At 43.9% G+C, this 16,599-nt stretch overlaps 1 protein-coding gene across 3 annotated transcripts; it reads right to left on the bottom strand.

Moving 5' to 3' along the window:
• Window positions 1-335: 335 nt before the first annotated feature.
• On the bottom strand, window positions 336-14,700 carry cnstb (consortin, connexin sorting protein b). Of its 3 annotated transcripts, none has more exons than XM_060042197.1 (12): window positions 14,507-14,700; window positions 13,675-13,755; window positions 11,764-12,459; window positions 10,627-10,736; window positions 8,742-8,772; window positions 6,739-6,825; window positions 6,296-6,398; window positions 5,450-5,468; window positions 5,017-5,107; window positions 4,264-4,631; window positions 2,853-2,997; window positions 336-1,646 (listed from the first exon to the last, which is right to left on the bottom strand). In XM_060042197.1, the coding sequence occupies exons 3-12, from the start codon at window positions 11,855-11,857 to the stop codon at window positions 1,438-1,440; spliced, it is 1,257 nt and encodes a 418-aa protein (XP_059898180.1). In that variant the 5' UTR covers window positions 11,858-12,459; window positions 13,675-13,755; window positions 14,507-14,700; the 3' UTR covers window positions 336-1,437. The 3 variants fall into 3 exon arrangements, with proteins under 3 accessions (XP_059898180.1, XP_059898181.1, XP_059898179.1); XM_060042198.1 differs by lacking the exon at window positions 13,675-13,755 and having other exon boundaries at window positions 4,264-4,398; window positions 4,435-4,631; XM_060042196.1 differs by lacking the exon at window positions 13,675-13,755.
• Window positions 14,701-16,599: the final 1,899 nt, after the last annotated feature.

Genomic DNA, 16,599 nt, shown 5'->3' with positions numbered 1-16,599 from the left:
GATGCTTTGCATTGGTTATGTTAACAAAACAAGGTAGTTGCTCATGTGTGCAAACACTGTGTAGTTGTGTATTATAGAATTAAGCTACCAAAAATTGCTTTTGTTCCAAGCTATATGACAACTTCAACTACCAATTTAAAATAGCAACCAACAACTAAATACCTAGAAAATACGGAAAGTAGGCCTACACAAATTACCGAACCACTTAATAGGCTTATGCAATTTAAAATACCAGGATCAGAGACTTGGCATTGTAAGGTGATGTCAGGGTTTATAATTAAGCATTAACACTGCAACACAAATCACAAAATGCGGACAAAGACAAATTACGCCGGTTTAAAATGAAAAGCAATTTTGATCTTTATTTTAAACACAGGCCATTCTATCATGCTTGTTGGTAATGGTGTCACTCTGTATTGAACTGGGAAATGTTGTTGATGCTAACTTGAGTCATGTATATACGCATATGGGCTAAATCCTAATCTAATTTTGTAAGTTCTCGTCTTGTAACATAACAGCTATACAACTTGTATGTTAAAGTATACCTATGTCAAGAGGTCCGGAGTAATTTAAAATACTGCATTTGTTTCACATTTATGTGTGTACAGGCGTGTTTCTGAGATCTATACAGGCTATACTCAATGTGGTAGCAATAGACAGCTACAGCCGCAAGCATGTTTACTTCGGCTACAAAATACACAAAGAAAATGTAAATAAAAATAGGAAAAAAGAGATAGTAAAGGAACACCAGGCAGAGCTTAGGTCTGCGTTGTTTATAACGAAACAACACATGCTGTAGCTCTTCTAATTACATCTGGGTTGGTCTCCTCCATAGTACAGTACGACGTGCTACAATAAAACCTGGACAATAAAGTTAATTAAATACAGGAACAACATGGCTTTGTGTATGTGTGTGTGTGTGTGTGTGTGTGTGTGTGTGTGTGTGTGTGTGTGTGTGTGTGTGTGTGTGTGTGTGTGTGTGTGTGTGTGTGTGTGTGTGTGTGTGTCTGTGTGTGTGTGTGTGTGTGTGTGTGTTTGTGTACATGCACGCGTGTACACTTTGGTCCAGAGTCTTTAAGAAACACATTCTTCCAGATCTTCCATCTTAGCTCATCGGACCAGTTGACGGTTTGCATGTAATTCTTGCAAATGTTTAGTTTCTTCTTTTTTGAGCTTTATAAAACAAACTCGGCAACATTCAAAGAACATCAACATACATCTGGATGTGAAGGAGTACTAGCACAGCACTTGGAAGTACGATCATAAAAGGTCCATCTGACAATCACTGCCCCGTAGCAACGGCAGGTTAAAGCTGATTGGTTGTTCCTGGGTGACCTGATGACATCAGCGTTGTGGGTTGGGTCAGCCACCACCTCAAGACAGCATGACACTAAAGAAAACCTGTAAAGCGTCTCGAGTACAGGTGTGTTGTGTGTTTTAAGTCTGAAGGGGCAGCAAGTGTTTCAGTTGGTCAAAGACCCTCTGCACGTTTACGACGTAGAAGTTGATGTTGTCTGAGAAGTCTGTGCATATGCTGGAGTAGGTGTCCACCAGGGTGCAGTACAGGGCCGTGCCGCCGATGCTGATCACCACGGTAACCGTACACAGCAGCAACAGGATCAGACACGAGTCTCCACCCGCCTCATCTACAAACAGGAAGAGACAGAGAAAAGTATGTGAGGTACAATCTAAATGAGCCCGGCTGGGTTCCAAATCACATGCTTTTACTTTTGGCTGCTGCAGCTACCCTTACAAAGCACCTACTGTTCCACACAGTATGTATACAATGGGACATTTACAGGTGATTTCACTGATTAGCACCCATCGACCTTGGTGGGCTCAGTCGAGGTGACCTATCTTCTACTGCGCAGAGGATTGGGGGGGGGGGCAGAATAGCTCAAAAAGCACACTGGATTGCATACTGCGAAACGCAAGCGCATGCAGAACAACATCCTGGTCATTTTGGCATGATGCATTTTCCATTCTATGTATTGGGACGTACTCAATATTTTTCGGGCATACTAAATAGTATGGTAGTATGGGTATTGGAGTGCAGGGTCTATCTGTAATCAGGCCTCAGCCTAGTGGGATAAACCCTTTTCACATAGATGTCATGACACAGGTGTCGCTCATAACCCTATGGGACTGCTACTTGTTTGACCAGGGCACAGTGGTCGATTTAAACCAGTGAGGGTAACACATTGACCTTTGCTGGTGCTTTGACACACATAAATGAAACACCCGCCTGCCTCCGCAGTGTTAACGCTGGGGGCTACGCCTGTGTTTTCTCTGCTATGACACCTCAGTGACAAGGGTCCGAAGTCCATGTTAGATATCTTCACTGGTTTATACCCATGAACTGTTACATACATGGAGCATAACCATGTAGCAAACCTGTTTTGTCCAGGTGTGTAAAATGAATGATTAATCAGTGGGTTAGTATAGGGCTTGCCCATCATGACGTCATGATCGATGCCTCATTACGAAAGTATAAGAGCATGAGAATGTTAATTTTGGTCACTGTTTTTGTATTTATTGTATTAGCATTATGCAGAGACATTGTTGTGTTTGAAAGTGCCCCAGTGTTTCTCATGCAAGCAATGGCAAGACAACGTTTTGATTGACTTAGGTTAAGGTATTATTAAGTTAATTAAGGAGTTTAACTTACTACAACCCTCTCATCACAAAATGGCCAGTATCGCCAATAAAAAATCCCATGATGCTTTGTGATAAGCCCGATAAGGTTATGAATGCAATAGCGTGTCTTTAACCTCGAGGGGGAGTCATCTACAGTCGGACCAAAGTACAAGTGGTGATGAGGCTCTGCAAGGGCGATGTTGAACGTAGGCTACCTTGCTCTGCGGTGTATTCCGGCTCGGTGAAGCGGACCTTGCGCTTGCCGTTGTGCTTCTCGACTGAGACACCAGGGGGCGGTAGACCATCCAACGATGCCCTCCTGCGCTTTAGGATGGAGACCAGGCCGTCATGAGCGGAGCACTGGAGGAGAAACAGTGAACACAAAAGGAGGGATTGAAGATGAAAGAGGTTTTTTAAATGTTTGCTATGTCGGTAGGTTTCTTTCGTCGTATTTGGTAACCAGACAGCTTATAACTGACGTTAATACAATCCAACTTTGGCCAACACCTCTAAATTACTTGTTATTTCTATCTGTCGGCCTTTCTATCCGTCATTCAACTGAAACAACAAGTCAAATCCCACTTAACACGATTTATAACAACAACAAAAATTACAATGACAACAACAAGGCAAAAACCTCATCATGCTCATATGCAACTTTAATAAAACAGGTTATTCCCGAGCTGTTAGCTATATTTCCTCCAGCCATATGAGGATCAGTTATTATCCTATATTTCAAACATGCTAAATTGGAATTCAGAAGTGGTACACCATTTTCAACACTGGATTATTTTGATCCAGCAAAGAAATGCAAACAACTTCAATGAACTTTGAGCCTAATATTGTCGCTGGGTGGAAAGACCTATTGTATAGCTTACATGACAATATAGAAGTTTCCAACCAACAGTAAAAAATTAAGTTGGAATTGTATTCCTGCAAGGAACCACAAACTCATTAGCTTCTCCACGGTGTTTTCTATTACAAAGGACAGCAACCGCACCCGGACCCAAACCCACTTAACCCTCTATTGGATTACATAACCACGTTATTTAAGAACAGGACAAGCCCCCCCCTCCCACATTGCCTTAGGCTTGGGGAGAGGTTCTAGCTGAATACAGAGTAGACTTATTGAGGTTATTTCCCAAGTGAGGATTGCACACTCAGCAGGGAGAATGGGTGGACCAGGACAAAGTAAACAGAGAGAGGGGGAGTTTAGAATGGACTGTAATTTTCCACTACTTTGTAGATGCAAAAAGGCAGTGAAAACTAGTAAAAGATAAAGAATACCTTATTCCAAGGTGTAAAGAAATATTTAATTATACGTGGAACCTATCAATAACTACGTGTTTTATCTATTTGTTTTATCTGAGGAATTAAACAGACATGAAACCAAACCAAGTCAGTGCGGACAGAGAGATAGACAGATACAACCACAGATATACCAACTGACAGGCAGACAGAACAACAAACAGACTAAAGACAAATGAACAGACAAACAGACTAACCGACTGTCAGACAGTAACAGACAGTTAGACAGACAGTGACAAAGACAGTGAGACACAGACAGTGAGACAGACAGTGACATAGACAGTGAGACACAGACAGTGAGACAGACAGTGTTCCTACCCCCTCATCGTGTGACAGCTTGACCAGGTCCTTCTCCGAGGCCTGCGGGACCCCTGTGGGCCACTCCCCCTTCACCTCCTCCTCCTCGGGGCTCATCTCCTCACACGCCACCTCCTGCCCTTCCTCACATGGCTCCTCCTCTTCTGCACCTCGCCTCTCTTCCTCACACACCTCCTCCTCCTCTTCTGCACCTCGCCTCTCTTCCTCTTCCTCCATCTCTTCCTCTTCCCCTTCTCTCCTCTCTTCCTGCTCCTCGTCTTCCTCCTCCTGCTCCTCCGTCCCCTCGTCCTGCTGGCGGGGGTCTTGAGGGGACCGTGGTTCTGTATGTGTCAGACCCTCACCCGTGGGTGCTGCTAGGGGTTTAGTGTCTGGAACCAGGGACAGATAAAACAACGTTAATAACCACGCGACGACCTCAATCTGCTCTACGTTGACCTGGATTCATGTGAACGCTTTCTTCTATTTCATATTTCCTGTACAGTTGTTGATTTGTGTCTTGTATTTATTTTCTGTACAGTGCGAACATATCATGGCATATTAACTGGATGGGAAAGTTGTGCCTGGCAAGGAAGCAATTATGATAATGACACATCAGGATGTAACTAGGACCCCATCGGAGAGTATACTATATCCAGAATGATACCTGGATACATGGAGGCCCGCGCGCGCGTGTGTGTGTGTGTGTGTGTGTGTGTGTGTGTGTGTGTGTGTGTGTGTGTGTGTGTGTGTGTGTGTGTGTGTGATGCTGTGCACCTGCTCCATGCTGTAGAGGGGGCGGAGTCTGGTTCTCCCAGTGGTGCAGAGCTCTGCCCTCGGCTCCTCCCCTCTCCGGGTCGGACACACACTTTGGTAGAGAGACACACACACGTACAAACCCTCACACATCTGGAAGATATAAACGGCTCAAACTCATCTGGAATATATAAACAGCGGGAGCATACGATTTGTACGTGCAATATAAAAATGTGCCCCACACCTAAATGATCAAATAAAAAATCCCCACTGCAAAGGTCCAAAAAGATGCCTCTCCATTTAAAAATCATGTATTTATTTATACATGTATTTACCACTCTATTCTACATTCTACCCTTTTGTATGAGTAGGTGATTATAATGATAATAGTGAACGTATCTGTCAATCGAATGCAGATAAAGGGAAACAGAGCGGGAATGTGTTGGAATCTCACCTGGTCCCCACTGAGCGGTCTGTTGACATGAGGAGAGAGAGGAAGAGGGAGAAAGGACAAGAACAGTTAATATGTGTTGGGAAGAAGAGCTAAAGGCAGTTCATGAGCAATGGAGACAGGTGGCCGGACAGATGGACAAACAAACACAAAGGCACGTGTAGGGATGATTACACACAAATTGTGCTGCAATTCTAACACATGGTAGGTCCATTACAGCACAATTTGTGTGTAATCATTAAACAATCTCAGAAAGAAAAGTGGGGTCACAATGGTGGAATACCAAGGTAGCTTCTGCTAGGCCGTAGTGATAAAGGAAACAGGAAATTGGCGTGAGAAGGAACTTTCTAGGTGTTTATCAGGGCTGTGGTCCGTGCCTCCCTCCCCATTCCTGTATTATCTTTATGACCACTCCCGTCAGCATGTGCCAACAATTTAACAATGGCTAACATAGCCAACACGGTTAATGTTTCTTAGAAACGCTTTTTAAAGGTGTATAGGTGTATAAAGGTGTATAAAACAAATCACGGTCTCTTTTCAGCTGTATAGGTTAACACTGAGAATAACTTTTCATATTTCTTCCCATGGCAGCGTTGCAAGGAAGCACGTCTGACTCCAAGATCAAAGGTTTTCGGCTCAAACCCAAATGTCCGATATCGACATGATCTAAAGTGTTTCCTTAATGACAAAATAGTTCAGAGTATTCACATCAGGCCACTTAGTTACACATAAGAACACAACAGCTCTTATTATGGTTCCGATGCATTGCCTGTATTTTCATAAAAAATCAACATCCAGTCCCCAGAGGGACTGCTAGAAGCGGGTTCTGGGTCATGGTCCCGGTCCTACCTGCTGTGGTTCCTACAGAGCTGCTCCAGGGCCTCCATGCTGCTCTCCCTGCTTCGGTTGGACTCTGTTCCCTCAGGATCCTTCTGACCCTCCAGTTGGCTCTCTGGAACAAAGTTGAAGTAAGGATGACTTGGCCGGCATTATGCTAACACCCGCTCCAAGCCTCATATTCATTCTTCCTTTTTCATTTTCTTCCCATTGTCTTTCTTTCTTTTTTTCTTTCGCTGTTGTTCACCTCAAATGCGTTTAATTATAATGGGGTGGTTATCCGTGCATATCAACACAAAACGACCAATCTCGCTCTCTCTCTCGATGTGTGTGTGTGTGTCTGTGTGTGTGTGTGTCTCTCTCTCTCTCTCCCTTTTCTTCCTCCCAGCTGCCACCTGTCCACTAGTGATAACTGAAGTACTGTACAAAGGACAAGACCAAAGAGACTGCAGTACCCCATGTCTCCTGCAGGGCGGCGAGGTTGGCCAGCAAGCGTTCATGGTAGGACTTCTCCAACTGCAGGAACTGGATTGCCCACTGGTCTGGAAACAGTGGCTGTTAAGGTCAAAATAGACACACGCACTGATGATCTCCACCAGAATACTGAGCGATTAAAGAAAGTCCCTACTTATGGTTGTAAAGTCAGTTGTAAACATTTAAATGTGTCAATTCAGCTAAGGCGAACTAAGAGAGGCAGTAAGATGCATTCGCCACCCACTTGCCAATTCTCAAGGAATACTCCTCGACCGACATTTTACTCACTGACCAAATACTTAGTGAGCTAGAGAAGCAGCTTAAGTCGCTGTCGAATCGGCTTCAGACTGATGATACGTCCCTTAACCGGGTAGTGCTTTAGCTATTTTTGCAGCAGATTCATAGACGCACAGCCACAAAGCAGGTCTGACGGTTATGATGGGCCCAGATCATCAGCAGTCAACCTGAAGTAGCCAAGCTGAGGTAGCTCAGCCCTTTGCTATCTGCTACTGCTCCTCTCCTCCAAGATAAAGTGAGTGAGCCGTAGGGCCAACACTTTGAGATGTAGCCTCTCACCCCCCTTTTCTTATTTCCCTTGCCTCGTCGCTGTGGTTGCCTTAGGGGCGGTTGCCCTGGTAACGGCGTAAACAGCCGCAGCTGCACACGCCCTTCAGACCCAGAGGAAACCAGTGCCAGACCCTCTGGTCCAACCGGGGAAACGCCCAAAGACGGAGAGAGACCAACTCCACCCCTTAGTACTTAACCTTAAACATATTACTATTTAACATAGCTATACTATGCTCAAGAAAACACTTAAAAGGGTGCTGAAAGGTGTGTCACAGACATAACCTGTGACCCTTAGTTGTATTCTCACTATGTTGTCCACTATGAAGTGGATTATACTATATAGTCCACCGAATAGCGAGGTCGCCATTTTGTAGTGCTGTCCGAATGTATAGTGAGATCATGCCCTACATAGTGGACTCATCTGTCCCGCAATGCACAGTGAAAAGAAGTGTAAACAGATGATCTCTAACCAAGCATCTAACCAAGCAATGCATGATGATGCATGCATCAAGCATGCATCATCATGCATTGCGCTGAAAAAAAAAAAGGCAGACGGACTAGAGGAAAGCACATCATTCAAATTCAGATGTATTCGTGTATCTATTGGAAATATAAATGTAAAGGCCCAGCATCATCCTCATTTTTTCACTTACATTTTGTATACATCTTGGTAATATGGATTCACTTTTCTCTGTCTAGTAATTCTGTTCCTTCTCCTAATCAAAAATATTTGAATGATCATGAGACTAAAAGTATACAACGATATTGGGTGTTATTAAGAAGTACTTTCAATGGAGTATCGTTTTTCTCCTTATGACGACACGGACGAAACAAATCCATGAGTTGTGGCACAGAAATATGATATCATTATATTATATATCTGCCTATAAAGTTTCTTATTGATTTTGGAAAATACGCTCATGAATATATCATAAAACTGCATGTCAGTATTTATTCCGGTTGGTCCACCAGCCCTAGGCGCCGGTGGCATGTTTGAATTATGCGACACTACAGTATTAATGCCATAACCTCAGAGACCCAAACAGTGTCTGGAAGTGTTCTTTCATTTAGCAGATGAGCTCACTATTTAGTCCTCTACATAAAATGTACTCGACAGTGAAGGGAATGGTGAGGATTGAATGGTTTTGGACACAACCATAGTGTAACATTTATATAAATTCTGCATCAAGCAAATGCAGTCTAATACCTGTTCACACACGAGTCCTACTCAAGAAACCCGCAAACCAGATTTATTCATCTGAATCCCTTTTAATTCCCCTTTCCCATTCTAATCAAAATAAACCTAGTCTAAACAGTTAGGCTTCAACATTCCAATGACAAAGTTAAGAAAATTACTAATAAACGGCCTTAGAAATGCTAAACTAGAATACTAGTCTTGATCGCTCTGAAAGGATACAGTCGTCTTTGAGGGAGTACGCCTCTGCCATCTAGACGGGAGAGAGAGGGAGAGGGAATACATTAGGGTTGACCAGGGGATATCAGTGGAGATCACACAGTACATACCAGCACTTTGTCACTAGCACAGACACAAACACCCTTTGTGACGACCAGAGATCTGATGACATCACATAGAGAAGACTGAAAATAATGGGACATGTGTGTGTGCGTGTGCGTGTGCGTGTGCGTGCGTGCGTGCGTGCGTGCGTGCGTGCGTGCGTGCGTGCGTGCGTGCGTGCGTGCGTGCGTGCGTGCGTGCCTCCCTCCCTCCCTCCCTCCCTCATTTACCCACTGACTCACCCACTCTCTGAATATACTCCCTCACTCACTCATTCACCCTTCGGCTCACTCACCCACAGCGTGACCAGGTGGCAGGGGATGAGCGTTATGCCTTATCAACAGCGCCTCATGCTAACCCCCAGTGCTAACCCACTGTACCTCTAACACTATCATCATCAGCAAAACTGTCAACCCTAGTTAGACTGTGATGAATACCACCTAATCCCTCCCACGGTGGGAGTCACATGACCAAGGGAGAGAGAGATTTAGACGACCTGCAGACGGACGGATAGACGGACGGACTGAGGACAATGAGTCACGAGGCAGTGCTGGTGTTCGGGATTAGCAGCGCAGTCTTTCTCCCGCTCTCTGTGTTTAAGTCGCTCCCTCTTCCTCTCTCAATTGAATTAAAGTTAAAATAGATTTATTTGCTTGTAAAATAAACCTTTACATTGCCAAAGCAATCCAAAAATGAAACAACGGGAAAAATTACTGCAAATCGGCTCTCAAGATTCAAAGGGCTTTTTAGAAGCCAAAAGTTAAAAAAATATAAAAATGTCTCTGTTTGTGTGTGTGTGTGTTTGTATAACAACTATGAAGACTACACCTTCCAGAGAGTGGTTTCATTTATTTCTCACAGTTCTGTAATTGTGAGAGACATCACTGACACCTTTTCTCAGCCTGCCAGTGAATGTTTACGTAATAAACAATTCGATTACATGGTGAAATATAGTAAACGGTTTCACTGTGTACACATTACTCGGTGGTTTGACCGTGTGTACTCAGAAATAAATCTGATGGTAGCAAACAAACTTTCATCTCTGATTTAAATCACATTATTATCATGCTCCCGACATTTCAACTCCCCAAACAAAGTGAATATGATCAATCATTCTGAAATATGTTTGTTAAATCAGACACTTGTTGCTATACTAATAGTTGAATGTGATTGATTAATGGCTCTAACATCTCTGACAGGAATATGTTAACAATACAGTGTACTATAGTCTGAAGAAGAGCCTTTCTATCAAAAAGACGACAACAGGACGACAACGGAGAGTTATAATTATTGGGCCTTAACCTAGCAACAAAGAGTCAACTGTGGCCCTGTTCTTAGTTCCTAGTCTGTCCGTGTGTGGCTAGGATTGGCCTTTATCTCGTGTATCTTTCTACCGGATCTCAGGAAGCTCCATCAATCACTTTGGGGTTTCCTTCAAATAAATACAGAGGGGGAACAGGGGACTGCTAAACACACAAATGTATTACTGAATAGACCATATACGGGCATCCTAGTCGGTACTGCCATGGAATGCCAGATAGCGTCCATGTCTCTGGAAGAGCTTTTTTACAGACCATAATTAAAGGGACTTGGGGTGTCTGCTAGCTGGATTGGGCTTTTTTCATAAACATAATGAAAAAGGTATAGCATCACAGTGGGTTAAAGTAACATACGGGCGGCAGTACAGAGTAGTAGGTATTGTGTTTCACGCCCATTTGAAGGGTTCTGGTTTAATAACATATACACACACACACACACACACACACACACACACACACACACACACCTGGTGTAGGGAGTGTGGCAGTAGTGTGTAGTTTGGGGCCTCCACCAGGGTGTGCAGGGACGCCAGCACCTCTGGACTGGGGCCCGGAGCCCCTACACCGTCAGAGGGTCCTGAAAACACACAACACATGCAATCCATTAATAAACGTTACCAGGTCCATTCACATGCCACGGGGATCTCGTTTTCATATAAAAACATTAGCATCATCTCGGCACAACAAACACACTCAACTCAAAACGTCACACGCAGAAACAGAAGTCTGTTCTATTCCACTCTGTCCTCGCCAGTTTCCTTCAATTTATTGTCATTCTATTCAAGCTTGCTGCGTTCTAATCCTTCTATAGATTCCTTTCCATTCCAACTGCTCTTGTCTGGCCCACGCTGTGTCCGACCAGGACTGTGATAATGAGCCGCTATCATCCCGCCAGGGCTCATACGGCTACGCAGCGCTGTCGCTCCCCAGGGGTCTCCACCTCACCCACCCTGTGCTCCTGTTACACCGCGGTCACCTGCAAACCACCTGACCGACTCAGACCTCCGACCAGGGAGGGTCCGAGAGGAAGGGATCAACTTACAGAAGACTCACCGAGACAGAGGCACCAAGCTTTCAATCAAGTCTCTCTCTCTCTCTCTCTCTCTCTCTCTCTCTCTCTCTCTCTCTCTCTCTCTCTCTCTCTCTCTCTTACAATGTGTCCCTTTTCTTCTCTCTTGCTCCACTCCGTCCCTCTCACTCCTCTAACTGTGTTTTAATGATCTTTAATGATGTGTAAAGACCTTGGCCCGAAGCCGTTAGACATGGCGAGGGCTGTAATGGATATCCCATTGCCGTCATCATGGTAGCATTATCATGGTTTTATTATGGATATGTATTTTAACCTGGCAGGCAGTCAACGAAAGCTTGAACATAATAATGTAACTCGCTCCTTTATACTTGGTGTATAGTCTAATTTGAATCAGAAGAATATAGCCTTGCTTTTTATGGAGCTCAACATATGAGGAACACCGTACCATGAATACAATCAACATGTGAGAGGAAGAGATCATTTGTTGATCACAGATGGTAAGTCCAACTCCCACATCAACAAACATTAGTAGAATAAAGACAGTGGTAGGGTTTCCTAATGACGCGTCTAGTACCTGGGAGGCTGGTCTCCGACGGCTGCTCCTCCTGGGTCTCCTGGCCCCCAGCATCGGGGCCCTTCGGGGGGGCACTCATGTTCTTGTTGCCCATCACCTCCAGGCACACTTGGTGTTGCTAAGGAGACTCAACCGCTGGTGCTGGAGCCCCCAGGGGCTCTGCAAGGGGGTCTTGACTCTGGAACCGACTTGACGGCTGTGTTCCAAATGCAAGTGAGATGCCTCACTGCCTACGTCCTATGTAGGGAGCGGCTTGGCCAGGCAGCTGTTGATCCCTCAGGTATCTTGTCCGGTATGATCTGTCTGCTTTCTTGCCTGGCGGTGTTCCTTCAGTAGGCGGTGGAAGGTGGTCAGGCTCCACGTGATTGAGGTGGTGTGAATATTTCCCAGGGGTCTTCGGTCCCAATGTCGCCCCCCCCCCCCCCCCCAACCCCGCCCCCCTCCTGTGCTGTGGTAACCGGTCTCAGACTAGGTATAATCCTCTATGCCCATTGGCTGAATAAGAGGAGAGATGAGAGAGATTGCAAGGTATCCAGTGTATATTTGAGACGAGGATTGTGGGTAATGTAGTCCGTGGCGCTCTTTGCAGTTTATTCAGTTGTAAGTCATCCTGTAAAATCTGTTTGTCATTTTCTCTCTGTTTTTTCTTCTTCAAAGTACTCGTGGTCACTGGACTTCACTTGTTCTCCCAGCGACCTGTGAGAGGAGAGAGAGAAGGGAGAGAAACAGAGAGAGTTATGGAAAAAAAAAATGCGATGTTAGCTGGCATAAAACCATATCTTGCTCTGTGTTTTTTGCTGCTAAGCAAGCAGAGAAGGAAGATGCTAAAAATATTTACAAAAAAGATTGAGATTGAGGGAGATAGAGAGAAAGAGAAACAAACTGGAGGCAGAGAAAAGTGGGGTAGGGAATGATGAACCATAACATCATGCTTTGGCAATTTAATAAAACGTGGCACCACAATGAGGCAAATATAAGTATAAGAAAGGAAGAAAGAAGGAAAGAAAGAAAGAAAGGACAGAACAAGTGGGCTATAAGAGACGTCAGAGGAAGAGGAGGAGAGGAGAGACGGTGGGGCGAAGAGTCAGATCCTCTGTTCTCTCAGTGACAAAGATAATAGAATGTTTCTTTGCGTCTCTGATGGTGCCTGAAGGGGTCCATTCAGCACAAAATAAACCACCATCCCCTGCTACTGCGGAGAGGACAGTGGCTGATAAAGGGTAAAGGACTGTTACATCACGGACATAAAGTGGGACAACACACAATGCCTTTCCACGTCCAAGCTCACAAACATTGGGAACATTGAGGACCTGGTGACAGAGAATAGCCTGCACGCTGCACAGTCTCTGCCCACTCCAACATACGTAGTTATTTTAATAATTACATGTACTTTAGTTCTAACCCGTGATTATTTTGCTGTAGAGAAGTTTGAAGTGGAGAATGTAGGAGTAATAAGCAGGCGCCAGGAACAGGCATGTGTCATAGAACACACACATAGTTGATTCATTTAATTTGACTGACAACATCTTTGATATAGTATAAGAGGGACTACAGGTTTAATAGTATCAACTCAAAACCATATTTGCTGCTGCAAGGATGCCCCCTCATTCCGCCTGTTAAAGCACATCTTTGCAGCATCAACGATCAGAGGGCATGCGTGTGTGAGTGTGAATGTGTGTGTGAGTGTTCGTACGTGGCACGGTAACTCAGAGGTAGGCTATACCCTGCGTGAAGCAGTCATGTGAGGCTGTATTTTACTACATGGAATGTGACACGACGCTGCAGCCAACAGGCGCCGGGAGCGCCGCCTAAAGCACAGCATCAAACCGAGGAGACGAAGAAGAAAATATAACAGTGTAGCAGTCTGTCCAGATGAAAATGAGTGCATTGGATGAGATTACATTACGGTACATTTGGTTAATTTCTGTGGGCAAATGCCAGGAAACGGTCTTCTGTTGTTCTCCTGTTATCTTACAAATTGGCCCCATAGACCTATAAATTACACAAGATTACATAAGAATTGCATAAGATCAAGAGTAGTCTGATATTATTTTTCTCAAAATCGCAAAATGAATGTTATTTAGAGGCTATATGGTCTTAATATAAACGCAAAACATGCTAATATAATACATTTCAATAGTTAGTGTACATTTTATAACATCTCTGAAAACATTCTTGCCTGAAACATTCTGGCCCAGTATAAACAAATGTGCAGAGCATCGTGTGCTTGTGTGTGTGTGTGTGTGTGTGTGTGTGTGTGTGTGTGTGTGTGTGTGTGTGTGTGTGTGTGTGTGTGTGTGTGTGTGTGTGTGTGTGTGTGTGGTGTGTTTCTATGTAGATTGTGTAGTCTGTGCAGCTGTAGCCTACTGCAGCATTGTCTCCCTCTCGATATAGCCTACAGGAGCGACCATTCATTTTCCAAAACTTCTCATGATTGTTCAATATTTAATAGTTGACAAATAGCTTACAGACATGTATAACGCAGTGGGAACGGTGCGCAGATGTTATCGATGTTTAATAGCCGCAGTAACCGAATTGCCTTCTTAGCCCATATGGTTGAAAACGACACATGTGCTCTTGGATGTGAGACCACAACGTAAACAGGAGATTCTTAAATCTAAACAGAAGTTAACTGCAGTGTGACATGCCCACACATGTCTTCCTATCATCTCAACTCGTGTGGAAAGGTAAACACGTTAACCCGAAGACACCATAACGTAACATAACAAGGGTCCATACGCACTCTGGCTCTGTCTGCAGCTCCTAAGATGTTGTCGCCTCTCGACCGTCACCCCTGTCACACCACTGCTGTGTTCCAGCTGTTTCCATCATGTTACATTACAGTCTAGCCCTCGATCCACCCGATGAGATGCTCTCTGCGGTTCCATGGTTGTTTACGACCCAATCCGGGCATTTTTTGGTCCCTCGTTGCAAAATGTATAATTTAATTTTGCCGCGTAGACAATGTCGCCACCTAACGGCAGTGCGACGGAAGTTTTCCCGATAGATCCGTGGTTCGTTATATAACGCGATCAAAGGCTTTGGGATGAATGATTGTTCTGGTAAATAAACCTACCTTAGACGGGATTAAAAACGATTAAAATAGTACAATAGATCGAATTCATATTGTTTATAACAACACTCTAATTCAAAAGTGATCTCCCTTAGCAACAACATCACAACAATAGTTCCCAATATCATGAAAATGTGGCATATATATGTTGAAGGTTTATTGCTTTGTGGCTTTCTTTAATATTATAGGCATGGTATGCTATGTAACAGCACCTCATAACTGTGTAGAGCTTATATTTTTACCATACATTTGACTAAACTTGGCCTGCTTAAGAGTAGTAAACATATAATATTGCCCTTTTCAGGCATTTACATTCAAACATAATATTTACAGGTATACTACAGATGTAACCGCTCTTGCAAACTTTAAATCGGTTCATTCTTCTTTGTTTGTGTATGTATATATATATGTGTGTGTGTGTGTGTGTGTGTGTGTGTGTGTGTGTGTGTGTGTGTGTGTGTCTCACCATATTTAAAGCTTGAATACGTCTTTTACTGTTTTTTTTTATCTTTCTCTCTCCCTCTGTGTGTGTATGTGTGTGTGTAAAATTTCTTCACATGCATCTTGGTTCTATTTAAGCTAAGAGGTTTGATGACGTAAACTGGACTTCCAAAGAGGCTTAATGAAGACATGAACTAGAGCAGAAAGATAGTGAGAGACAGAGAAAGAGGAAGAGAGGGTGAGGGAGAGGGAAAGGGAGAGAGAGAGAGAGAGAGAGAGAGAGAGAGAGAGAGAGAGAGAGAGAGAGAGAGAGAGAGAGAGAGAGAGAGAGAGAGAGAGAGAGAGAGAGAAGGGAGTGAAGGGAGAGTCTATTGCTCTCTTTTTCGCTCTGTCTGTCTCTGTTGCAAACAGATCATACACACGCAAACACACACACACACACACACACACACACACACACACACACACACACACACACACACACACACACACACACACACACACACACACACAAAAGAGCCCTATTACTCATATACAGAAGGACAAATAGACCTACTTTTACTTTGGTAAAAGCAGTCAGAGCCATCTGGAGGAACCTGGAGGTTTTAAACAAGAACATGACCTTTATAAACCATGACAGTGATGTGCATCATACTGATGATCAAGATGATTCACTAGACAAACTTCCAGTGTGCGTGTGTGTTTGTGTGTCCTGTGCATCGTAATGCCCTGATCCATTACCTGAAGAGGTCTGTTTGTATTGATTGCTATGCGTCATTGCATCTCTCTCTCTCGTAATGCCTCCCCAGCTTTGCATGTTAACTTTTTTCCTGAAACAGTGTTGGAGGAAACAAGAGACATCCATCATTAGAATCATTAGACTGGACAAAAAAAAAGGATTTTGGAGGTGGATGTGATCGACAACCACTCAGCCTCCAAGTCTGGTCGTCTTGTTATTGATGGGATGATGTTTATTTTCAGCTTTCTTGTGTTCACTGTGCATCTGTTGCTGTTCCCATACGCCCCATATTATTATTATTTTTTTACAACAAAAAGAGAGATCTAGCTTGGAGACGATACAGTACAACAACAAAGGTCCTTCTGGGAAACAATGGGATCTGTTTTTTGAGAGCAATGGAAAATGGGTAAGGCACGCTAGAGCAAGATGCCCTAACCCACATCTGCTTCTTCATGACATGTATCTAAAATACACTGTGATTCACTTCGGATGAATGTGTCTGCTAAAGTGACTCAATAAATAGTTACATCTACAACTGGATCAGACCAGACTGAGGATCCATGGTGTTCTGGTGCGGTTTTAG

This window comes from Gadus macrocephalus, chromosome 21 (genome assembly GCF_031168955.1).
Source record: "Gadus macrocephalus chromosome 21, ASM3116895v1".
NCBI lineage: Eukaryota > Metazoa > Chordata > Actinopteri > Gadiformes > Gadidae > Gadus > Gadus macrocephalus.
This window is presented reverse-complemented; position numbering and strand designations above follow the sequence as displayed.